This window comes from Microplitis mediator, chromosome 8, assembly GCF_029852145.1.
Source record: "Microplitis mediator isolate UGA2020A chromosome 8, iyMicMedi2.1, whole genome shotgun sequence".
Classification (NCBI taxonomy): Eukaryota; Metazoa; Arthropoda; class Insecta; order Hymenoptera; family Braconidae; genus Microplitis; species Microplitis mediator.
In genome coordinates this window covers 6412428-6437762 of record NC_079976.1, presented here as the reverse complement: position 1 = coordinate 6437762, position 25335 = coordinate 6412428, and the positions used below count along the sequence as shown (strand labels likewise).

The 25335-nt window shown below is 34.2% G+C and overlaps 3 protein-coding genes and 1 long non-coding RNA gene across 5 annotated transcripts; all 4 read left to right on the top strand.

Annotated features, from left to right (window-relative positions):
- The first annotated feature begins 338 nt into the window (after positions 1-338).
- On the top strand, positions 339-6608 carry LOC130673652 (ATP-binding cassette sub-family C member 4-like). The gene is made up of 15 exons (XM_057478761.1): positions 339-975; positions 1042-1152; positions 1236-1752; positions 1840-2031; positions 2142-2453; positions 2532-3008; positions 3091-3396; positions 3465-3710; positions 3786-4293; positions 4371-4601; positions 4682-4918; positions 4987-5249; positions 5327-5766; positions 5853-5982; positions 6064-6608. Exons 1-15 carry the CDS (start codon positions 896-898, stop codon positions 6286-6288), a joined length of 4275 nt encoding a protein of 1424 aa, XP_057334744.1. The 5' UTR covers positions 339-895; the 3' UTR covers positions 6289-6608.
- Positions 6609-7800: 1192 nt separating this feature from the next.
- Positions 7801-18109, top strand: LOC130673653 (ATP-binding cassette sub-family C member 4-like). Of its 2 annotated transcripts, none has more exons than XM_057478763.1 (15): positions 7801-7998; positions 8074-8184; positions 9351-9861; positions 11223-11414; positions 11473-11781; positions 11854-12330; positions 12413-12718; positions 12797-13006; positions 13073-13580; positions 15289-15519; positions 16323-16559; positions 16647-16909; positions 16987-17426; positions 17513-17642; positions 17724-18109. In XM_057478763.1, exons 1-15 carry the CDS (start codon positions 7943-7945, stop codon positions 17856-17858), a joined length of 4116 nt encoding a protein of 1371 aa, XP_057334746.1. In that variant the 5' UTR covers positions 7801-7942; the 3' UTR covers positions 17859-18109. The 2 variants fall into 2 exon arrangements, with proteins under 2 accessions (XP_057334746.1, XP_057334745.1); XM_057478762.1 differs by having other exon boundaries at positions 7801-8010.
- Positions 18110-18919: 810 nt separating this feature from the next.
- On the top strand, positions 18920-19419 carry LOC130673651 (uncharacterized). Its single transcript, XR_008990922.1, has 3 exons — positions 18920-19002; positions 19070-19180; positions 19264-19419. It is a non-coding gene; the product is annotated as an uncharacterized LOC130673651 (long non-coding RNA).
- Positions 19420-19469: 50 nt separating this feature from the next.
- LOC130673316 (ATP-binding cassette sub-family C member 4-like) lies at positions 19470-24844 on the top strand. The gene is made up of 13 exons (XM_057478289.1): positions 19470-19774; positions 19862-20053; positions 20800-21108; positions 21173-21469; positions 21548-21649; positions 21732-22037; positions 22106-22348; positions 22425-22932; positions 23009-23239; positions 23316-23806; positions 23884-24323; positions 24409-24538; positions 24620-24844. Exons 1-13 carry the CDS (start codon positions 19496-19498, stop codon positions 24842-24844), a joined length of 3753 nt encoding a protein of 1250 aa, XP_057334272.1. The 5' UTR covers positions 19470-19495.
- The last annotated feature ends 491 nt before the right edge of the window (positions 24845-25335 follow it).

The window sequence follows — 25335 nt, the reverse complement described above, 5'->3', positions numbered from 1 at the left end:
TTTTTCCGTCCTTAGAAAAAAGAAAAAATATATATGTATATATCAATATAATATACACATAAGTAAAATTACCATTAAAATTAAAATATGATTAGCATAAATTAATTAATCATAATTAATAAATCGTCCATATGATAACTGAATTAAAAATAATAAAATACACAATAATCTGTATTATTTAAATAAATGTCAATGTTCAATAAAAATATTTAATTGCTGCATTAAATTTGAATTTAAAATTTTTCATATTTTATTCTATTACTCTACTAGTCTTATAAATTCTCAGAGCAGACAAGATTATTTGAATTTCATTCGTTGTTAGGTTTCAAGAATACTATCTTTAGTGAATGTCTACAGTCTCTGACACCCAACACGCGGATACGGATGTGCTTTATATTACAAATGTATATTAAGTTATATCGCACGTGTATAATTTTAAACCACGTGGTAGAAAAATAATTTAATATATATATAAGTTATGAAAAAATTGTATTCAATTATTCGGGTAAACAAAATTGTGACGATAAAATAATCTTTTGTATCTTAATCTATGGTTTTTAAGTAAACAAAATTAAACGTCGTAATTAGTGATATTGTATTATATCTAGTGTGTTTAACTTATCAATCTTTATATTCATTAAAAATGTGAGGCTCTGATACTATTATCAGACCAGGATTTCATTGTAGACAGAAAAAAATAAAGTGTGTCGTTGTTGCAACACGTGGTGTTTCAATAGACAATTTTTAATAAAACTAAATGCATTGGGTTTAATTGATTGTAATTGAGTAATTTATTATTATTGGGTGAAATAAGTGGGCGATTAATTGTTAAGTACAGTAAATGAGTCGTTGTGGCAATTTAGTTGCGTTGGGTTGATTGAGAAGTGTAAGCGATATGGCGGAGAAAATAACTGAGGAAAAGTTGAGAAGAAATCCCATTGAAAAGGCCAATCCTCTCAGCCGATTATTTTTTTGGTTTGTGATATATATTATTTATTGTTTGAGGTAATTTATTTTTATTGCTGATTAACATTTCCTCAGGTGGACACTGGGGTTATTTAAAAAAGGAGCACGAAATGGAATTACGGCTGATGATCTTTATACTACGTTAGCTTCTGATAAATCGGAGACACTGACAGACAATTTGGAACGGTATATATATTAATTATATATTATAGTTATAGTTTATCAAAATTTATGGATTTTATAAATAATAATAAATGGTTTTACTGCAGGGCATGGGGTGATGAGCTAAAAAAATTGAAGGTCAATGAAAATAATCAGAGTAATGTCGATAATCGTAAAGCAAAATCACCAAAACCGAGTTTGCTTCGCGCAATTATTAAGACATTTTGGGTTAAATATGCGATTATTGGAGTATTTCAAGTTATCGAACAAGTTGTTCTATTTAATTTGCAACCAATTATCCAAGGATGGGTCATATCATTTTTTGGTGCCAAAAATAAAAATTCAATGACACAGAGTGAGGCATTGAGTTGGGCTACAGCTCTTATTATTGTTACCCTTGGAATCACTTTCTCAATGCATCACATGAACTTTTTCGGTCAGATATTGGGAATGAGAATAAGAGTTGCCTGTTGTTCGTTAATATACAGGAAAAGTTTGAAACTAAGTAAACCGGCATTAGATGAAACCCCAGCTGGTCAGGTTGTGAATCTTCTTAGTAATGACGTCAATCGTTTCGATTTACTGCCTGTTTTTGTAAATTATCTATGGATAACGCCGATTCAGGTATGATCAACTTTTCTTCCGATAGATCAATTACAAGAGCATTCAAATTTGAATTTTAACCCAAATTGTGTTTTTCGGTACTACCAGATTATTGTGATTGGTTACATCATTTGGCGCAGTATTGGAATTTACACACTAGTCGGATACGGAGTATTGTTTTTAATAACTATTCCAATGCAAGGCTACGTGGGAGTGGTAACAGGAAAGCTTAGAAATTTGACTGCTAAATTAACCGACCGACGCGTTCAACTTATGAGCGAATTGATAGCTGGTATTCAAGTATGCTAATATTCCTTGAATTAATTAACATTATTGCAGGCTTTTGTGTATTTGTTGATGTAGATTCCGAATGAGTATAATGAGTATATTATTTAAATTTTATGAATCAGGTTGTGAAGATGTACGCATGGGAAATTCCTTTTAATAAAATAGTCACACAAACGAGATTGAATGAAATTAAACAGATACATCGTGCGAATAATATACGAGGATTGTATTCGAGTTTGTCAGAGTTTACGCAGAAAGCGATGCTCTTTATGACTCTTGTTATTTTCATAATGGTCGATGATAATCCAATATCTCCAGGGATCACGTTTCAAATTTCGATTTACTACAGTACGCTTCAATTGCTCATGACCATTTTCTTTCCGATATCAATAATATCGTTGATACAAGCCATTGTTGCCGTTAAAAGAATTGAGGTATAGATTACTAGAGATTCAAAATTACTAACAAATGTGTAAGCTGCATTGGATCTGATTAAATTATATTCTTTTTAGGAATTTCTTCTTCTCGAAGAAGTTAAAGAGAATGAAAATGCCTGTTTGGAGATAAAAGAGTCCAAGAAAGCTGAAGTTGATAATGAAAAAGAGAAAAAATCTCCGCCTGGAGCTGTAGTTGTTGAACTGAATAAGGTTTCGGCCAATTGGAAATTTGGGCAGTTACCTCCGACACTTTGTGACGTGACGCTGAAGATCAACGGCGGAGAACTTTGTACTCTTGTAGGTCCAGTTGGTTCGGGCAAAAGTTCTTTGCTTAATTTGCTGCTGCAGGAGCTGCCAATTGGCGCGGGAACAGTTGGGCTCTTTCAGTTCCCTCGTGGAGAGTCAGCTGATGCCAGATCTAAATCTGGATTTATACAGGACAATCCAGAGATGAAAATATCGTATGCAAGTCAAGATCCCTGGCTTTTTACGGGAACTGTGAGAGAGAATATCCTCTTCGGGCTGGATTATGACAAAGCGCGTTATGAAGAAGTTGGTTACAAATAATTTCTTTGTTTTTTCCAGTATGTTTGTTGATCATTGTCTTTATGGTGATTGTTAATGATAATTGTAGGTATCGAAAGTTTGTTCATTACTGCGAGACTTTAAACAACTGCCTGATGGTGACATGACAATCGTTGGAGAACGCGGAGCTTCACTGTCTGGTGGTCAACGAGCGAGAGTAAATTTGGCCAGGGCAATTTACAGACAAGCAGACTTATACCTTCTAGATGATCCACTCAGTGCCGTAGACGCGCGTGTCGCTCGACGTCTTTTCAAGGACTGTATACTCGAATATTTGAAAGGCAAAACGCGGATTCTAGTCACTCATCAGCTCAATTATCTCAAGCAAGCTGATACAATCGCAGTATTGGAGCGTGTAAGGTTCAAGTTTTCCATTGGCAATAAATAATGATCAGTTGTAAATAAATTTGCTTCTCTTTTTAGGGATCCATTAAAGGTCAAGGTACTTTTGACACTCTGACTAAAACCAGTTCTGTCTTAAACGACATGCTCAAAGCTCTGGAGAAAAATAAAGAAGAAGAAAAAACAGAAACAGTTGTTATAAGTCCCTCAAAAAAGGCTCTTGAAACTCCAGATACTGAAAATGCTTCGGAGAACGGCAATTTCTTCCGTCGAATCAAGACGAGGATGTCTCAAATTTCTATCAGATCACAAGACAGTTATAAGTTTGTCCGTATTTTTTGCCATTTTCAAAAATCACAACTAAGATTTATCAGTATTTTCATTATTTCTATTACTGTTTAGATGGTGAATGAAGATATCGAAGATGTGAATGCAAAAAACGCACTTCCTGATGAAGTTATGGGCACGGGATTCATTTCTAAAGAGATTTACTTCAGATATTTCCGAGAAGGTGGTGGAATCATCGGCGTCACTCTGCTTGCTTTTATGTTCATTGTAACAACAACTGCCTCTATCGGTGTCGACCAGTGGATGACTTACTGGACAACATTAGAAACATTCAGACCTTGTATTCATTCCTCAGGCGGTTTTTGCCAGAGCGCTGAACATGAATCCAAGTCCCTCGTCAATAACACAATATTCACTCCGCTTCTCGATGCTGACGGTTTGTTACCCACGAACACCGCAGTCTACATCTACTTGACACTTCTTATCACTTTTGTCACACTATCAATGTCAAGGTGCTATTTCCTTATCCTTGTTGGAATGAGAGCTGCGCGCCGACTTCACAATCTCATGTTCGCCAATGTTCTCAGAGCGACAATGTACTTCTTCAATACAAATCCTTCTGGTAACTTTTCGTCTTGAAGAGATTGCTTCTCAATCCCACTTAATTTTTAGGCAAATATAATATCATTACTGTTGTAGGTCGATTATTGAACAGATTTTCAAAGGACGTTGGTGCAATGGATGATTTACTTCTACAGTTCATAATTGAAGCATTTCTAATTTTGATGGAAGTCATGGGTATATTGATAAATATTATTTCAGTTAATTATTGGATGATAGTTCTTACCGCGATTGTTGGAATTATATTCTATTTCTTAATGATATTCTATCTGAGATCTGCCCAAGATGTCAAACGACTGGAAGGAATCGGTAACTATATACGAATTTTTATTCGAATGATCATTGATAGGTAACTAGAAATAACTACAGACATTCTTTGTGATCCATAGCAAAAAGTCCAGTGTTATCTCATGTATGCACGACATTGAATGGTCTGACGACAATCAGAAGTCGTGGCCAAGACGTACAAGTGATGCTGCGTAAAGAATTTGATCGGTATCAAGACGAACATACCGGGGCGTGGTACCTGGTGATAGCATCTGGAACTGCGTTTGGATTCAGTATCGATCTGATCGCATGTACTTTTATTGCGGTTCTGTGTTTCTTACTGATCCTTATTAATCCTGGTAATAATATACTTATTTGTGATTAGTTATATTTGAAGTTGGATAAATAATTTCAGTATGAATTACAGAGAATACTTTTGGAGCATCTGTTGGTTTGGCAATATCCCAATCATTAGCACTGACTGGTATGCTTCAACATGGAGTGAAGCAAGCTACTCAAGTACAATCGCAAATGACGGCAGTTGAAAGAATTATTCAGTATACTGATCTACCAAAAGAGGGTCCAATAGAGTCGTCGAAGCCGTTGCCAGAAAACTGGCCGTCAAGTGGACGGATGCAGTGGAAGAATGTCTACCTCTCTTACAAAGAAGGTGATCCTCCTGTTTTGAAGGTATGAAAATGACTACTTTTCCTTTTTTATACTAGAAATTGATAGTGTGTTCATAAGATACTTTTATTGTTAACCAGAACATTGACCTGATGATAGAGCCGGGCTGGAAAGTGGGAGTTGTCGGAAGAACTGGTGCTGGAAAGTCTTCTTTGATATCAGCCCTCTTCCGACTTGTAGACGATGGACTCCAGGGACAAATAATAATTGATGACATTGACACGAAAACTATTGGTCTTCAAGACTTACGATCAAATATATCGATAATTCCACAAGAGCCTGTTTTATTTTCTGAAACTTTGCGGTATAATCTCGATCCCTTCGACAAGTACACCGACAAAGACATTTGGGATGCTTTGAGAGAAGTTGAATTGAGTGATTTGGTCCTCGATCAATGGGTCACCGAGGGTGGAACCAATTTCAGTGTCGGTCAACGTCAACTTATTTGTCTCGCCCGAGCTCTGTTAAGAAACAATCGTATTCTTGTTCTCGATGAAGCCACCGCCAATATCGATTCTCGGTACGTATAAACTCTTTTGCTGTTAGTGACAGGGATTTCCGGCAAAATGTATAATTTATCATGATTGTTATTTTTTTGTATGACAGAACTGATGAATTAATTCAGCAAGCGATCCGGTCTAAATTCGCAAACTGCACCGTTATAACAATAGCTCACCGATTGAATACGATCATAAACAGCGACAGAGTTCTAGTTATGGACGGTGGTTGTGTTGCGGTAAGTCATTTCTCAAATCCCATTTCATTATTATTTATTTACTAATCGAGGCTAAATTATCAAATGTTATTTACCCAACAGGAGTTCGACACCCCCTACGAACTACTGGTGAAAAAACCAGATAGTATATTCGCTAAAATGGTGGAACAGACCGGTCCAACAATGACCTCCAAAATAATAAAGGAAGTGATGGAATCGCATAAACAAAAAACAGATATACCTCCATCAGCTCAAGTAGACGATACCAATCCTCCAGATAACAACTCACCTACTCACGAGTCATCGTCCGATAATACAAAACTTTAGATAAACGAATTAAATTAGATTTTCTTACTTATTACCTCATTATTTTAATTTATTATCACTAATATATACAAAAAACCTCATTGAATTTTCTCAATGATGTACAAAATTTTAATGAATATATTTTTTTAAACATTACATTTCATAATTATTCATTTTCTTCTAAGCATCATTACTGTAATGTTAATCTGCGCAAAATGGGCTTCCTTAGAAAATATATAAATCTATTTTTTTTTTCCAGTTCTACTTTTGATCAGTCCCCTAAACCCCTAAAAAAACCATCAACAGCAAATAAAGTTTACATGATCAAAAACTTAATTATAATCCGAGCTAATTTTTTTCCTTCTTCTACGATAGGGGAGAAGGGGGCAAAGTAGGCCTCTTAAAATTTTGAGGGTAAAGTAGGAAAAAATCTTCAAAATTTTCTATACGCCAAAATATTCGGATGAATAATAAGCTTATCGAAATTTCTTATATAATGAGGGCTAAAATAGACCACCAAAACTGTTCATTAAATATAATTTATTAAGAAAGTTAAAGATAATAAAATTACGTTTTTAAGTTATATCGCAGCAGACTATTAAAATGACTTTTATATTATTAAAATACAATTGATTTATAGTTATTTGCAAATATCACACGTGTAAAGAATAAAAAATATCAAACCCGAAATTTTTTAGAGGGCCCACTTTGCCCCTAATTTTCGATTTTTCAATTTTAATGGCCGCAGCATAATGAAGTGAAAATAAGTATCAAGGATCTAAAAAGAAGTAAGCGTAAAAAAAATGAATGATATTATAATTATTTTCCTTAAGGGGCCCACTCTGCCCCCCTCTCCCCTATGATCTAAATATATCCTGATTAGAATACTGATGAAAAAAATAAATGATCAATCAAATAATTTTTATCTAATCTTTCATAAGATACCATAGCGAATAATTTATATCTATCATCGATAGAACCTATTCAGTGAAAACTTTAAATAAATATATTCGATAAATAGATAGTCGGCTCATAGCAATTATTTATTTTGCCATATCCGTATTGGATGATCATCATTTAATTGATCATATTTATAACTCGTATACAACAGTTTTTTATCCCCTGAAAAAATCTGTAATTTAAATTTTCAACATTTGCCAAAAATCTGAAACTGAACCACGGCCAAAACTTGGGTTATTTAAATTATCAAAAAAATTTAATAAGACGATTGTAAAGAAAATATTTGTCCTCAACGTAATGAAGTTCTGAAAATACTTATAATATTAAGAAGCATTTAGAATATCTCCAAAAAATATTTGCTAAATGCTTTAATAATATTTACGCACTGTCTGTTTAAACTTTTTTAAAACCATATATTACTTTTTCGCTGTTATAAATCATTCTACATTAACGGTTCACCGAACCGTATTCATAATCATTTTCAATCTCGAATGTGTACACTCTGAATTACGTGTGTTGGTTCTATATAAGAGAATTGTAGATTTTTTATGACACAAATTAAAGCTTGATAACTATATACGGGCTCTTATTAAAAAAAATTAACACAAGTGAAGATGATGACATGAAAATAAAAGTGATCGAGTGGACAGTTGTGTTGTTGATTAATGATTAATGATTAATTATTGTGAGAGACGATCATTAAAAAAGAAAAAAAATGACAACTGAAAAGTCAAGACAAAATCCTCTTGAAAAGGCGAGCTCTATTAGCCGGTTATTTTTTTGGTTTGTTTATAATTATTGTTTATTCATAATGTTAATGTGTTTTAATGAATGGTTTATTGATAGGTGGACAGTGAAATTGTTTAAAAAAGGATCGCGACATGGGATTACAATAAATGATCTTTTCCCGCCGTTAGCTTCGGATAAATCAAAATCTTTGACTGACTATTTAGAAAGGTACAATTCTTCTCATTATTTTTTTTTGTGCCCTAGCGGATCTTTATTTACGGTAGTTTTCGGTATATTATGGTATTCTATGGTAAATCCCGAGAAAAAATAATTTAGATCTATCTAGATCTGCTACTAGCGATCTATGTAGATTTACTCCAGAAGTAGAACAGTAGTAGACCTAATACTGTAAATCTATAGTAGTAGATCTAATACTGTAGATCTACAACTATAAATCCATGTAATTCTACTATTTTAGATCGACAGTAGTAAATCTAATACTGTAGATCTACAAATATAGATCTTTGCAGTTCTACTATTGTAGGTCTGTTACTGTAGATCTATGTTATTCTACAATTGTAGATCGACAGTAGTAAATCTAATGCTGTAGATCTACAACTATAGATCTTTGCAGTTCTACTATCGTAGATCTACTACTGTAGATCTTTTCAGTTCTACTATTGTAGATCGACAGTAGTAAATCTAATACTGTAGAACTACAACTATAGATCTTTGCAGTTCTACTATTTTAGATCTACTACTGTAGATCTGTATAAACCTACTATTGTAGATTTACTAATGTAGATCTATGTAATTCTACTATTGTAAATCAACAGTAGTAGATCTAATACTGTAGAACCACAACTATAGATCTAAGTAAATCTACAGTAGTAGATCTACGTAGATCTATCTTGATCTCCATAGACTTGCTAAAAGTAACGTAGATTTTATTTCTGAAAAAATCAGATCTCCGCAGATCTACTGCAGACCCAAGTAGATCTAATTCTTTTACCTGAGATTACAATACTTTACCATATTTGTGGTTACATCCCTAGTAAAAATAAACTACGGCCTCGTTTGTCATCTGCCGTTAGCGTCAATTTTAGCGAAACGCTAGCTCGCTCATCGAATCATTTTTACTAGGAACACTGTATTTTATGGTAAAAAAAATTTTCCGCAACTGCATAATACTGTATCTTTACAAGACGTTACCGTACTTTTTCTAAATACCGAATTTTACGGTAAAATTTCATAATTTACGTTACGTTATCGTAACTTTTTTTGAATTACGAGATTTACCGTAAATTGTGGCACTCTACAGTAATTTTATGTAAAATACCGTAATTGAGATCCGCCAGGGGTATTTACAAATATGACGATTACTGATCCTACAGAGCTTGGGCTGATGAACTTAAAAAATCTGAAACTAACGAACGGAGTGAGAATAATAACGGGTGTGGTAATAAGTCCCTGAAACCTAGCTTACTACGCGCGATTATCAAAACATTTTGGCTTGAATCTCTGATCATTGGGCTACTTCAAATGTTCATGAATGTTATTTTAACAAATTTACAACCGATTATTCAGAACTGGATAATTGATTTCTTTGAAAATAAAAATAACGAGACGTCTCAAAATAATGCGCTGATATATGCCACGATACTTGCCATCTTAACTTTTGCAATGATATGTATAACACAACAATATATATTTTTGAGTCGAATGTTAGGAATGAGAGTAAGAGTTGCCTGTTGTTCGTTAATTTATCGAAAAAGTTTGAAATTAAGTAAACCAGCTTTGGATGAAACTCCAGTTGGTCAAGTAATAAATCTTCTCAGTAATGATGTCAATCGCTTTGATTCTGTTATGGTATATATTAATTATCTATGGATATCACCGCTTCAGGTAATTCTACTGTTCTGTCCAAGTGAAATTAATAAATTCATCATTTGTTACGCTGTAAAAAATTTTTGGTGTAAAAATCGTCTCCGAGGACTTTACACGGTTTGCTCGGTGAGAATTGACGGTGCGAAATTTTCTTGGTGTGAACTGTCAAGCCGTACATTTAACTTTAGTTTACTTAAATTTTCAAGTTAAAAAATTCATATTGAAGTTAAAAATTGAGTGCAGCCAAAATCAAGTTAATTAAATCAAACCCGCATGAAAAAAGTTTATATGTGGAAAAATATACTTTAAAATATATGAATATTATAATGTGATATATTGCACAATATATAAAATAATATATATATTTTTGCCGTATTAATATACGTATTAATGATATATTTATGAATATAAATTTTTTAATGTAGGTTTAGCATATATACCTTGGTATATTTTATTACATATTGATATATTGTATTAGAAGTAGTATATTTATTAATATACAGTATGATGTATATTTTTTATATAAATTTTCCAGTATATTGCAAAATATATGGTACTCCATATATTTTTCATACTATGGTATGTTACGTAATAAAAACCATGCATTTTAGTTTGTAATTTTCATTTCTATGCTATCGGGCAGCTTCTCAAAAAATATAGGTATATAAAGACTATAATTTTCAATATATCAAGAAAAATATAATTTTTAATATATTGAAAAAATATAACTTCAATACATCGCAAACCATAGATTTAAACATATAAGTTCTTCCATGTATGATCAATTATATACAGACAATATATCACTAATTATATGAGTCAAAATGTATATAAATTTTATTATATTATACTTTATAAATTACATATATGCTATCCATAAATGACAAAAATATATTGAGCATTGTATGAAATAATATATATATATATATATATATATATATATATATATATATATATATATATATATATATAGAAATATAAAACATTATATAAAAAGAAATATATTGTTCAAAATGTATAATCCAATACATGTAAAAAACATATATTCATGAATATATATATTTTAGCCGCCATATATTTATCACATACTCACCATATATTTTTTTATATATTTTTAACAATATATAGCTTTTCCATGTGGGAAAGCAAGTCAACTAAGTCAAAAAACTTATACATTTACATCGTTGGTGATGTAAACGTTCAATTCACACGGTCCAAAATTTAACACCGTGCTTCGTGTAACTTTCACACCAGCAGTGTTAAAAATTTTTACACCATGGTTGTAACTTATTCATGCCACACTGCAGACTCGAAATTTTTTACAGCGTATAAGCAATAAGTAATAAAAAATAATAGAGTTTTGATCCTGTATAAATCAGGTTATTGTGATCGGATACCTCATTTGGCGAAGTATTGGAGTTTATACTCTGATTGGCTACGGAGTGTTATTATTGATGACTATTCCAATGCAGTGCTATGTTGGAGTAAGAACAGGAAAACTTAGAAATTTGACTGCTAAATTAACCGATCGACGTGTGCAGTTTATGAGTGAATTAATAGCAGGAATTCAGGTATGATAGAGATATTCCGTAAATAAATATTGATAGTAATCCTGATCATCTATTCTAGGTGATAAAAATGTATGCATGGGAAATGCCGTTCAATAAAATAGTCAAGCAAATAAGATTTAATGAAATAAGAAAAATACATTGCTCAAATAATTTACAAGTATTGTCTACAATATTCTCAGGGATTAGCCAAAAGATGATGGTTTTCCTAACACTGGTGGTTTTGATGTACAGCGGAAATGTAATAGATCCACAGATTACTTTTCAAATCGCTATTTATTTCAACACCCTTCAATTACATATGGCAGACATCTACCCCGTAGCGATCGTTCTGATTGGTCAGACCATGGTTACGGTTAAAAGGATTGAAGTATTGATATATGGCTTCTTGTTTGTACATTAGAAATGACATGGTTGTATACTTGTGATTTGATTGTTGTAGGAGTTTTTGCGGTTAGAGGAAGTTAAAGAAAATACTAAAGCACTTTTGATTCTCAAAGAGTGTAAGATATCGGAAGTTAATGATGGAACAGAGAAAAAATCTACTCCTAGGGCTGTAGTTGTTGAACTGAATAAGGTTTCGGCCAATTGGAAATTTGGACAGTTACCTCCGACACTTTATGACGCAACGCTGAAGATTAACGGCGGAGAACTTTGTACTCTTGTAGGTCCAGTTGGTTCGGGCAAAAGTTCTTTGCTTAATTTGCTGCTGCAGGAGCTGCTAGTTGGCGCGGGAACAGTTGGGCTCTTTCAGTTCCCTCGTGAAGAGTCAGCTGATACCAGATCTAAATCTGGATTTATACAGGACAATCCAGAGATGAAAATATCGTATGCAAGTCAAGATCCCTGGCTTTTTACGGGAACTGTGAGAGAGAATATCCTCTTTGGGCTGGATTATGACAAAACGCGTTATGAAGAAGTTGGTTACAAATAATTTATTTGTTTTTTCAAGTATGTTTGTTGATCATTGTCTCTATAGTGATTGTTAATGATGATTGTAGGTAACGAAAGTTTGTTCATTACTGCGAGACTTTAAACAACTGCCCAATGGTGACATGACAATCGTTGGAGAACGCGGAGCTTCATTGTCTGGTGGTCAACGAGCGAGAGTAAATTTGGCCAGGGCAATTTACAGACCAGCAGACTTATACCTACTAGATGATCCCCTCAGTGCCGTAGATGCGCGTGTCGCTCGACGTCTCTTCCAGGATTGTATTCTTGGCTATTTGAAAGACAAAACGCGGATTCTCGTTACACATCAGTTTAATTATCTAAAGCAAGCAGACACTATTGCAATTATGGAGCGCGTAAATATTTCACTGTACAACCATAGTTATGATTTACAAAAAATCACTATCTAATCACACATCTTGGTATTTTATCAGGGCACTATTACACATCACGGTGCTTTCAATACTTTAGCCAAATCGGATTCGGAATTTATAAGTACGCTTAGAAATATAAATTGTAATGATAAAAAAGCTTCAACTGATGCAACTGAAGTCCTTCAAAATACCCATAAGAGAAAAATTTTCCTCAAAGACGCTAACCAAGTATCTACAATTTCCTTAAAAACTGAAATCAGTCATGAATCTGTGAGTTATTTTATTTCAATAATTAACTCTGTAGTTTATAATAATCTCCATCTATCTATTTTATAGACAATAAATGGAGAGTACCTCGACACAGATGTAAAAACTACTATCCCCGACGAAGTTATAGGCACGGGGTTCATTTCTAAAGAAATTTACTACCGCTTCTTCCAGAAAGGAGCAGGAATAATTGGCGTCATTCTACTATTAATTTTATTTATTGTCACCCAAGTCGCAGGCATTGGTGTCGACCAGTGGATGACTTATTGGACAACATTGGAATCACTCAGACCGTGTATTCATTCCTCAGGCGGTTTTTGCCAGGGCGCTGAACATGAATCCAATTCCCTCGTCAATAGCACAATATTCGCTCCTTTTCTCGATGCTGACGGTTTGTTATCCGCGAACACGGCAGTCTACATCTACTTGACACTTCTTATCACTTTTGTCGCACTATCAATGTCAAGGTGCTATTTCCTTATCCTGGTTGGAATGAGAGCTGCGCGTAAGCTCCATGATCTCATGCTGGCCAACATTCTTCAAGCAACCATGTACTTTTTCAGTACAAATCCTTCTGGTAAACTGTCTTACATAACTTCGGCTAATTCTGTAAAAAATAAATCATATATGCTCACCCTATTAAAAATAAACAAGGAACCTCGATTGTCATTTACCATTACACGGAAAGAAAATTATGGGAAGTTTTGCTATACCATTATGGGAACCATTTCCATAATAGTATGGAAATAGTTCCTATATCAAAATGCGAACCAATCCCATAATATTATGGGAACCATTTTCATAATGGTATGGGAACTATTCCTATAATATTATGGGAATAGTTTTCATACTATTACACTGTAAAAAAAGCGGTGTTAAAAATGGACTCATTTTAACTCCGCCCGGTGTTAAAATAAAATTACACCGGTGTAGGAGGAGTAATACACCGGTGTTAAAAATACCGGTGTTAAAGTGGGGTAACCGGTGTAAAAGCGGGGTAAGAAGTATAAAAGCGGAGTAATGCCGGTGTAAAAGCGGGGTAAATTACGTCGGCTTGGAGTATTAACTTTAAAGATTATAAAACACAAAAAATGTCAGTTCTTTATGAAAATTAATAAAGAATATCATTTATTAACAAGTATAGTGATCGAGTAAGTAAAAATATTCACAAAATAAAATATTTTAACACCCGTAAAGAATATCTACACCGGCGGCGGCGTTATTTTAACACCGGTCTAGAATATTTACACCGGTGGCGGCGTTATTTCAACACCGGTACAGAATATTTACACCAGTAGCGGGGTTATTTTTACACCGCTTTCGGGGGTAAATTTAACACCGATAATTTTAACACCTACACCGCTTGGACTTACCCCGGTGATTTTTTACAGTGTATAGAAACCATTCCTATAGTGTTATGGGAATGGTTCCTATAATTTATGGGGATAGTTCCTATATGTTATGGAAATAATTCTCATAATATTGTAGAAAGAATTCCTATAAATTATAGGGACCATTCCTATAATTATAGGAACCATTCCTATAACGTTATGAGTTTCATTCCCATAATTATAGAAAGTATTCCTATAGTGCATTGGTTTCTTCATAGTTTTTAAGACATTTGAGTAGATTCTCTGGGAACTTTTGGATAGGGAGGGCATATATGGACCATATTTTCACCATATATAAATTATATATGCTCAATATATGGACATGCATGAATCACATATGGATCACGTATGGCCAATTTTCATATATGGTCATATATTATCCATTTTTAACGTAATCAGATTGCAATTTTAGCAATTGATTTAATCGAAGGTTACAGCATTTCAAAACTTAAATTTTTCGTTAATAATTCCCTATTTTCATTTAGTACTAGATAATTATTCATGAATTTTTCGTTATTTGGACATTAATCATGATTCACTTGTCCTCGAGTTATATATAGAAACTTCAAACTTTTTCCAGTCCAATCTATAGATACAAAATCACTATCACAATCTTGTCGGTCATTGGTATCAGTTAATAAATAATCAAGACAATATAAGCTGACAAGGTTTCCCTCGAGTCTGTATCTCTCAATGTTATCATTAAATATATTTAATCTCTCAAGAGGCTCTTCTACATTATTGCTGATTAAACAGCTAAAACAATGACCACAAATCATTTGCTTATTTTTAACTTGACTATTGACCCTAAGTCCTTGAAAAAAATCTAATGTGTTTCAAATAAACTAATTTTATAAACCAAACAAATATGAGTATGAAAATAATTTATTTTAGGTCGATTATTGAATAGATTTTCAAAAGACGTTGGTGCAATGGATGAGCTACTTCTGCCATTAATGCTTCAAGCTTCATTGATACTTTTTAACTCAGCAGGGACTCTAGTCAATATCATTATAGTTAATCCCTGGATGATAATACTGACGGTAGTTGCTGGTGTAGTTTTTTATTTCGTAACAATATGTTATCTAGTAACAGCTCAAGATGCCAAACGAATCGAAGGAACAAGTACGAAATATACATAATTCACTTTTTATGTACGCATCCCTCGCAGATCCAAATTACGGTAATTTGCGGTATTCGGAAAAATTACAGTATTAGACGGAAAATCCGGTATTCTACGGTAAAAATACAGCATTTTACCGTGAACATACACGAAAAAGAAAAATTAGGCGCTGCAACAGGACGCAGTCCTGTGGAACCAACAGGACAAATTCTGTGAGAGCAAAGGGATAAAATCCTGCTGCAGCAACAGGATTTTTTTCTGTGAAATAGATAAAATAAGGAACAAGTTTTACGTACCAATTTTTTTGTCAGTCCTGGTGGAAATTTTTCGGAATTTTTCCTGAAAAACTCAGTTCTAAAGTTCTGAAGACTTTTTCAGAGTTTTTCAGAGAAAAGTCCGAAAAATTTCCGCCAGGGAGTAAAGTAATATTTCAAAATTAAAAAAAAATTCAAATTATGAAAAAAATTCAAATTTTAATTTTAAAAGTGGAATTTTTTCCCGGACTTAATTTTTTTCAAGGATTTTGTCCTGTTGCGGCGCATATTTTTTTCCATGGAGGGTATTTTACGGCAGAATTACGGTAGTTCACGTTAATTTACCGAAAAATTACGACAAACCTGTGGTATTTTACCGTAAAGTGAAATATTGTACTGAAAAAACTGTAAAAATAAAAAGAATACGGTATTTTTTGGTAAAATACCGTAAGTGCGGTAAATTACCGTAATTCGGATCCACCAGAGATTTGTGTATTTCTTAGTAATCATTGGGGCGTAAAGATCTATTGTATGAATTGAATGTTTTGCAGCTAAAAGTCCTATCTATACACAAGTAAACACTACGTTCAATGGTTTAACGACAATTCGGAGTCGTGGCAAAGAAGTGCAAAGGATGCTACGAAATGAATTCGATGAATACCAAGATATTAATTCTGGGGCATGGTATTTGTTGATAGGAACTGGATCAGCGTATGGTTTCAGTATCGATATAATTGCGTGTATTTTTATTGCCATTTTATGTTTTTCATTGATCTTAATTAATCCTGGTAATGATATGTTGATACTATTATGGGAGAATTCGGTTGTAAGAAGAGAGAAGTGATTCGGTTATAGAAAATTTGGTATGTTTATAGACAACAGTTATGGAGCGTCTATAGGTTTGGCGATATCTCAGTCATTGACATTGACAAATATGTTGCAATGGGGTATAAAGCAAGCCATGGAAGTACAGTCACAAATGACGGCAGTTGAAAGAATTATTCAGTATACTGATCTACCAAAAGAGGGTCCAATAGAGTCGCCGAAGCCGTTGCCAGAAAACTGGCCGTCAGAGGGACGGATGCAGTGGAAAAATGTGTACCTCTCTTACAAAGAAGGTGATCCTCCTGTTTTGAAGGTATGAAAATGACTACTTTTCCTTTTTTATACTAGAAATTGATAGTGTGTTCATAAGATACTTTTATTGTTAACCAGAATATTGACCTGATGATAGAGCCGGGCTGGAAAGTGGGAGTTGTCGGAAGAACTGGTGCTGGAAAGTCGTCTTTGGTATCAGCCCTCTTCCGACTTGTAGACGATGGACTCCAGGGGCAAATAATAATTGATGACGTTGACACAAAAACTATTGGTCTTCAAGACTTACGATCAAGTATATCGATAATTCCACAAGAGCCTGTTTTATTTTCTGAAACTTTGCGGTATAATCTCGATCCCTTCGACAAGTACACCGACAAAGACATTTGGGATGCTTTGAGAGAAGTTGAATTGAGTGATTTGGTCCTCGATCAATGGGTCACCGAGGGTGGAACCAATTTCAGTGTCGGTCAACGTCAACTTATTTGTCTCGCCCGAGCTCTGTTAAGAAACAATCGTATTCTTGTTCTCGATGAAGCCACCGCCAATATCGATTCTCGGTACGTATAAACTCTTTTGCTGTTAGTGACAGGGATTTCCGGCAAAATGTATAATTTATTATGATTGTTATTTTTTTGTATGACAGAACTGATGAATTAATTCAGCAAGCGATCCGGTCTAAATTCGCAAACTGCACCGTTATAACAATAGCTCACCGATTGAATACGATCATAAACAGCGACAGAGTTCTAGTTATGGACGGTGGTTGTGTTGCGGTGAGTTATTTCTCAAGTCCCATTTCATTATTATTTATTTACTAATCGAGGCTAAATTATCAAATGTCATTTACCCAACAGGAGTTTGACACCCCCTACGAACTACTGATGAAAAAACCAGATAGTGCCTTCGCAAAAATGGTGGAACAGACTGGTCCAACGATGGCCGCTAAAATAATACAAGAAGTGATAGAACTACAGTTAAAATCAGCATAGTTATACATTTCGAATCTACACAATCGTGGATTCTACAAGATTCATTCACGCCAGTTAATCGGAGAGCAATCTTCAACGAATAATTAATTATTTTTCTTTTTTTGTACAGTATTCTTTTAACGAATTAGTGGAATTAAATTCCACAATTAACCTTTTGAGCTTTAGCTGCAGAGAATCAATTTTTTTTCTTCTGTACTTCTCAAAATAATATATTTTACCATGACCATAACACGCTTTCATCATAAATTAATCACCATAGCAATTATACATTCATGTGATTATTGTTTATTCAAAAATATGATAAATAATCATTCTATTAAATAAAAACTATTTAAAAAAATTAATGTCCATTTATTTTCTCATAATTCATAATATAAAATTAATCTCTTACGTCTGAAATAAATTTACTGTAAAGTTACGTATTGAATGACGTACGTAGTAATTAAGAGTAATTAATTATTGATAACAACGGTAAGTATACAAAGTATCACAAGTCAAAGTACATTTCATAATTAAAAACAATGATGTCTATGGAATACTTTTTTTATAATTTCAAAATAATAGTTTTACTGACAATACTATCTCCGTAATTGAGAAAATCATTGACGTCATTACACCCTCGATCCTACTTGGATATTCACGTACCGAAATTTTTTATTTTAGAAGCATGTCAAATTCTCACGTAAGCAAACTTACAGTAGAGTTGTAGCACAGTAGTGATTTCGAATAGAACTGAAGTAAGTTAATATTGTGACTGTTACACTGTAAAAAATTTTCGGAGTGAATGCATAGTGAATGCGGAATGGAAGACTTTTTATTTATTGAATTTCCTCGGAGTTAAATTTACTCTTAACGGGAATTTATTTAAATATTGAAACTTCGAATCGAAGTGATTTGGATTGAAATAAAATTCGTAATCACTTCGAATTCACTCCGATTTTCTACAGTGTAAATTTTGCACGATAAAATATTCGAAGAAGTGTACAAATTATAAACTTATTTACAGTCTTAATTATAAAATACAGTGCGAAAATTGGGCTGAATGTAAAAAAGTCCTGAATGATATGGCGGAGAAAATAACTGAGGAAAAGTTGAGAAGAAATCCCATTGAAAAGGCCAATCCTCTCAGCCGATTATTTTTTTGGTTTGTGTTATATATTATTTATTGTTTGAGGTAATTTATTTTTTATTGCTGATTAAAATTTCCTCAGGTGGACACTGGGGTTATTTAAAAAAGGAGCACGAAATGGAATTACGGCTGATGATCTTTATACTACGTTAGCTTCTGATAAATCGGAGACACTGACAGACAATTTGGAACGGTATATATATTAATTATATATTATAGTTATAGTTTATCAAAATTTATAGATTTTATAAATAATAATAAATGGTTTTACTGCAGGGCATGGGGTGATGAGCTAAAGAAATTGAAGGTCAATGAAAATAATCAGAGTAGTGTCGATAATCGTAAAGCGAAATCACCAAAACCGAGTTTGCTTCGCGCAATTATTAAGACATTTTGGGTTAAATATGCGATTATTGGAGTATTTCAAGTTATCGAACAAGTTATTCTATTTAATTTGCAACCATTCATTCTAAGCAAATTAATAGAATATTTTGAAAATGACAATTCAATGACCCAAAAAGAAGTACTGAGTTGGGCTGCAGCTCTTATTACTGTAACCCTTAGTAGTATATTTATTATGCAGCACACGCATTTTTTCGGTCAGATATTGGGAATGAGAATAAGAGTTGCCTGTTGTTCGTTAATTTACAGGAAGAGTTTGAAATTAAGTAAACCGGCACTAGATCAAACGCCAGTTGGTCAGGTGGTAAATCTTCTTAGTAATGATGTCAATCGTTTCGATTTACTGCCTGTTTTTTTTAACTATCTATGGATTACGCCGCTTCAGGTATGATCGACTTTTCTTTCGATAGATCAATTGCAAGAGTATTCAAATTTCAATTTTAACCCGAATTGTGTTTTTTGGTACTACTAGATTATTGTGATTGGTTACATCATTTGGCGCAGTATTGGAATTTACACACTAGTCGGGTACGGAGTATTATTTCTAATAACTATTCCAATGCAAGGCTACATTGGAGCGGTGACGGGAAAACTAAGAAATTCTACTGCAAAATTAACTGATCGACGTGTTCAACTTATAAGTAAAATAATTTCTGGTATACAAGTAAGTACTTCATTAGACGAAATCTGATTGGATCGAGATAGACGAAATAGATCGATGTTGATCTAAATAGCGAACAAATTAGATTTACACTGAGAGAAATAATCTTTTGTAAAAACAATAGTTTTTCGAGTAATAGATCGATATAAATCAGTGCATTATTAACCCTTTCCCGGCTCGGGGTATCGGTGAGTCTAGGTTTGAGTCATGTGGGGATGGATCCAATTAAAGTCCGTTGTAAGGCTGTATGAGTGAAAGTTAAGTTGTGGTAGTGTAGGCAAGCGCCCTCTTCTACCATTTTTCAGGCCCTCTCTCTAGAAAACAGACTATAGCTCTCTCATTTTAAGAATACGACGTACGATTCAAATTAAGAGTAGGGATTCAAGGTCGACCGGAAAAGGATTCATTTCATTTATAAGGTGAAGAATCATTTTCTTGAGAGAAGAAAATCAAAATTTATTTACACTACTGCGAAAAAAAGATCAAAATTTATTGAATTAAACTTTGGTTTCTTCGATCAAGAAAATTGTTGTTAATGAAATCTTCAAATTTTTGTACCAAAAATATGTTAGATTGAAAGTTTTTAAAAGCATAATTTCTTGTGGTAAGAATATACAGTGATTCGAAAAGATTTTTTTTCTCTCAGAGTATATTGAGTTAAATTGTAATAGGATATCAAAGTACATTATCTAGATAAATTACATGTTTTGTGTTTCTTGATTTAATATGCTTACTATACTTTTTTGAAGGTCATAAAAATGTACGTATGGGAAAAACCATTTGAAGAAATGGCCCTGCAAGCCAGGGCGGAAGAAATAAAACAAATCGTTCGATCAAATAATATTAAAGGATTGTATTCAAATTTATGGGAATTGACTCAAAAAATAATGACGTTTACAACCGTTGCGATATTTATTTTGAATGGAAATCAATTACCGACAAGGATCGTTTTTCAGATTCCGATTTACTACAATACCTTGCAAGTTCTTATGACCATTCTTTTTCCTATGTCTATACTTTTATCAATACAAACTATTATTGCAGTCCGGAGAATTGAGGTACTTATTATGAATAAAATATAATTATTACTATTTTGAAGTGACTTAATATCATTAATTACAGGAATTTTTGCTACTTGAAGAAGTTACTGAGAGTACGAAAGCTTGTTTAGATGTCAATGGGTCTAAGATGTCGAAAGTTGATGTTGAGAAAGAGAAGAAATCTATTCCTGGAGCAGTAGTTGTTGAACTAAATAAGGTTTCAGCCAATTGGAAATTTGGGCAGTTACCTCCGACACTTTGTGACGTGACTCTGAAGATCAACGGCGGAGAACTTTGTACTCTTGTAGGTCCAGTTGGTTCGGGCAAAAGTTCTTTGCTTAATTTGCTGCTGCAGGAGCTGCCAGTTGGTGCGGGAACAGTTGGGCTCTTTCAGTTCCCTCGTGGAGAGTCAGCTGATGCCAGATCTAAATCTGGATTTATACAGGACAATCCAGAGATGAAAATATCGTATGCAAGTCAAGATCCCTGGTTTTTTACGGGAACTGTGAGAGAGAATATTCTCTTCGGGCTGGATTATGACAAAGCGCGTTATGACGAAGTTGGTTACAAATAATTTCTTTGTTTTTTCAAGTATGTTTGTTGATCATTGTCTCTATAGTGATTGTTAATGATGATTGTAGGTAACGAAAGTTTGTTCATTGCTGCGAGACTTTATACAACTTCCCAATGGTGACATGACAATCGTTGGAGAACGCGGAGCTTCACTGTCTGGTGGTCAACGAGCGAGAGTAAATTTGGCCAGAGCAATTTACAGACCAGCAGACTTATACCTACTAGATGATCCCCTCAGTGCTGTAGACGCGCGTGTCGCTCGACGTCTCTTCCAGGATTGTATTCTTGGCTATTTGAAAGGCAAAACGCGGATTCTCGTTACACATCAATTCGATTATCTTGAGCAAGTTGACACAATTGCGGTTCTCGAATGCGTAAGTATCGAAGTTTTTCTTGGCATTACGTAATAACAAATGACAACCAGGTCGTACTGTTTTTTTAGGGATCGATTATACATCAAGATGCTTTTAATACTCTAACAACCGTAAGCCCTACTTTTAACAACATGGTTAATGCGTCGAAAGAGAACAAAAACAGAGAACCCAATTCAATTACTGAACATGATGATGACATGAGTCCTCCAGCCTCTGCAATAGAATACGCCTCAGGAAATAACGATTTCTTTCGTCGACTTAAAGCAAGAATGTCCCAAGTTTCTATCAAATCACAAGATAGTTGCAAGTTGGTCAGAATTTTTACTACACATAATACCTATAGTTTTTAATCTGTGACATTTATAATGTAGCAATTCTTTTTTGCAGATGAACAATAAAAACTTCGAGGACTCAAATGCAAATAACGCACTTCCCGATGAAGTTATGGGCACGGGATTCATTTCTAAAGAGATTTACTTTAGATATTTCCGAGAAGGTGGTGGAATCATCGGCGTCACTCTGCTTGCTTTTATGTTCATTGTAACAACAACTGCCTCTATTGGTGTCGACCAGTGGATGACTTACTGGACAACATTAGAAACATTCAGGCCTTGTATTCATTCCTCAGGCGGTTTTTGCCAGGGCGCTGAACATGAATCCAAGTCCCTCGTCAATAACACAATATTCGCTCCGCTTCTCGATGCTGACGGTTTGTTACCCACGAACACGGCAGTCTACATCTACTTGACACTTCTTATCACTTTTGTCACACTATCGATGTCAAGGTGTTATTTCCTTATCCTGGTTGGAATGAGAGCTGCGCGCCGACTTCACAATCTCATGTTCGCCAATGTTCTCAGAGCGACGATGTACTTCTTCAATACAAATCCTTCAGGTAACTTTTTGTCTTGAAGAGATTGCTTCTCAATCTCACTAAATTTCAGAAAAATACAATATTATGACTGTTGTAGGTCGATTATTAAACAGATTTTCAAAAGATGTTGGAACGATGGATGATAGTCTTCTGCCAGATATTATGCAAGCCACGATTATTCTTTCATCTGTTGTAGGGACGCTTATAAATATAATTATAGTCAATCCATGGATGATGATACTTGCTTTGATCATAGGGATTTTATATCGTTTTTCGATTAGTTTTTACCTGAAAACGGCTCAAGATGTAAAACGACTAGAGAGCACGGGTAAAATAAAGTTACCATGCATTTTTTATTAGAAAGTTACAAAAACTATCAATAAAATGTCGAATATCTTTTATAGTGAAAAGCCGAGTTTTCAGTCATGTGTCCACAACTTTCGATGGTTTGCCGACAATTAGAAGCAGAGACAATGCCGAGAAAATCATGTTACGCAAAAACTTTGACCGGTATCAAGATGATCATACGAAAGCTTGGTATTTAATGATAGCAACTGGGTCGGCCTTTGGGCTGAGTATTGATTTGATGGCTTGTTTTTTCATCGCTGTCTTAAGTTTTCTGTTGATTATTTTTAATGTTGATGGAGCATCTGCTGGCTTAGCAATATCTCAGTCTTTATTATTAACGGGTATGCTCCAACATGGAGTGAAACAAGCTACCAAAGTACAGTCGCAAATGACAGCAGTTGAGAGAATTATTCAGTATACTAATCTACCAAAAGAAGGTCCAATAGAGTCGTCGAAGCCGTTGCCAGCAAACTGGCCGTCAGAGGGACGGATGCAGTGGAAAAATGTCTACCTCTCTTACAAAGAAGGTGATCCTCCTATTTTGAAGGTATGAAAATGACTACTTTTCCTTTTTTATACTAGAAATTGATAGTGTGTTCATAAGATACTTTTATTGTTAATCAGAATATTGACCTGATGATAGAGCCGGGCTGGAAAGTGGGAGTTGTCGGAAGAACTGGTGCTGGAAAGTCTTCTTTGATATCAGCCCTCTTCCGACTTGTAGACGATGGACTCCAGGGGCAAATAATAATTGATGACGTTGACACAAAAACTATTGGTCTTCAAGACTTACGATCAAGTATATCGATTATTCCACAAGAGCCTGTTTTATTTTCTGAAACTTTGCGGTATAATCTCGATCCCTTCGACAAGTACACCGACAAAGACATTTGGGATGCTTTGAGAGAAGTTGAATTGAGTGATTTGGTCCTCGATCAATGGGTCACCGAGGGTGGAACCAATTTCAGCGTCGGTCAACGTCAACTTATTTGTCTCGCCCGAGCTCTGTTAAGAAACAATCGTATTCTCGTTCTCGATGAAGCCACCGCCAATATCGATTCTCAGTACGTATTAACTTTTTGCTGTTAGTGACAGGGATTTCCGGCAAACTGTATAATTCATCATGATTGTTATTTTTTTGTATGACAGAACTGATGAATTAATTCAGCGAGCGATCCGGTCTAAATTCGCAGACTGCACCGTTATAACAATAGCTCACCGATTAAATACGATCATAAACAGCGACAGAGTTCTAGTTATGGACGATGGTTGCGTTGCGGTAAGTCATTTCTCAAGTCCCATTTCATTATTATTTATTTATTAATCGAGGCTAAATTATCAAATGTCATTTACCCAACAGGAGTTCGACACCCCCTACGAACTACTGGTGAAAAAACCAGATAGTATCTTCGCAACAATGGTGGAACAGACCGGCCCAACAATGGCAGCTAAAATAATACAGGAAGTGATGAAATTGCATCCACAGCAAACAGATACACTTACATCAGTTGAAAAAGACGGTCCTACTCTTTTACATATAAATTCTCCCAGTCATGTGTCATCGTCCTACGATACAAACCTTTAGAATCATTCACAAAAATATCTAATATTCACATGAATTTTAGATATTTCTTTCGATAATTGAATGTAGATATTTATTTATTCATTTTTATTTCTTTACCTATTTAAGTATTAAAAAAAAAAATCATCTTTCATTCAATAGGTGTTGTACAAATTTACTAAATGTACTTTTTACAACTTAAATTACTATTTCTGTACAATCATTCTCTTTGTAAGTAATTAAAATTTAAATTTATACGCAAGTATACTGAAAAAGAAGTATTCTTCCTCTCGGAATCTAAAGTATTATCTATCCAGTTTCCCTATAGTAAGTGAACGTATTCGTACTGCAAAATACCTGGTATAATTCTCACAGCAATACCGAGTTTTATTGTGAGACTAAATGTAAATGCAGTGGTGTCTCCAGCACTTACATCAGTGTGGCCAGATCGTCGGATATTTTTACCCCCTCCTGGCATTAGACTCCATGGTATTTCACTACGGAAGGGGTAAAAA

Excerpts from the sequence above, each read along its gene's own strand:
- LOC130673653 (XM_057478762.1), top strand. The coding sequence starts at position 7,943 with ATGACAACTGAAAAGTCAAGACAAAATCCTCTTGAAAAGGCGAGCTCT. Across the intron at positions 11,415-11,472 it reads AATTAATAGCAGGAATTCAG|GTGATAAAAATGTATGCATG; the intron begins GTATGATAGAGA and ends CATCTATTCTAG. Across the intron at positions 12,719-12,796 it reads CTATTGCAATTATGGAGCGC|GGCACTATTACACATCACGG; the intron begins GTAAATATTTCA and ends GTATTTTATCAG.
- LOC130673316 (XM_057478289.1), top strand. The coding sequence starts at position 19,496 with ATGACCCAAAAAGAAGTACTGAGTTGGGCTGCAGCTCTTATTACTGTA. Across the intron at positions 22,933-23,008 it reads CTTCAATACAAATCCTTCAG|GTCGATTATTAAACAGATTT; the intron begins GTAACTTTTTGT and ends TGACTGTTGTAG. Across the intron at positions 24,539-24,619 it reads TGGACGATGGTTGCGTTGCG|GAGTTCGACACCCCCTACGA; the intron begins GTAAGTCATTTC and ends TTTACCCAACAG.
- LOC130673652 (XM_057478761.1), top strand. The coding sequence starts at position 896 with ATGGCGGAGAAAATAACTGAGGAAAAGTTGAGAAGAAATCCCATTGAA. Across the intron at positions 2,032-2,141 it reads AATTGATAGCTGGTATTCAA|GTTGTGAAGATGTACGCATG; the intron begins GTATGCTAATAT and ends TTTATGAATCAG. Across the intron at positions 5,250-5,326 it reads GTGATCCTCCTGTTTTGAAG|AACATTGACCTGATGATAGA; the intron begins GTATGAAAATGA and ends ATTGTTAACCAG.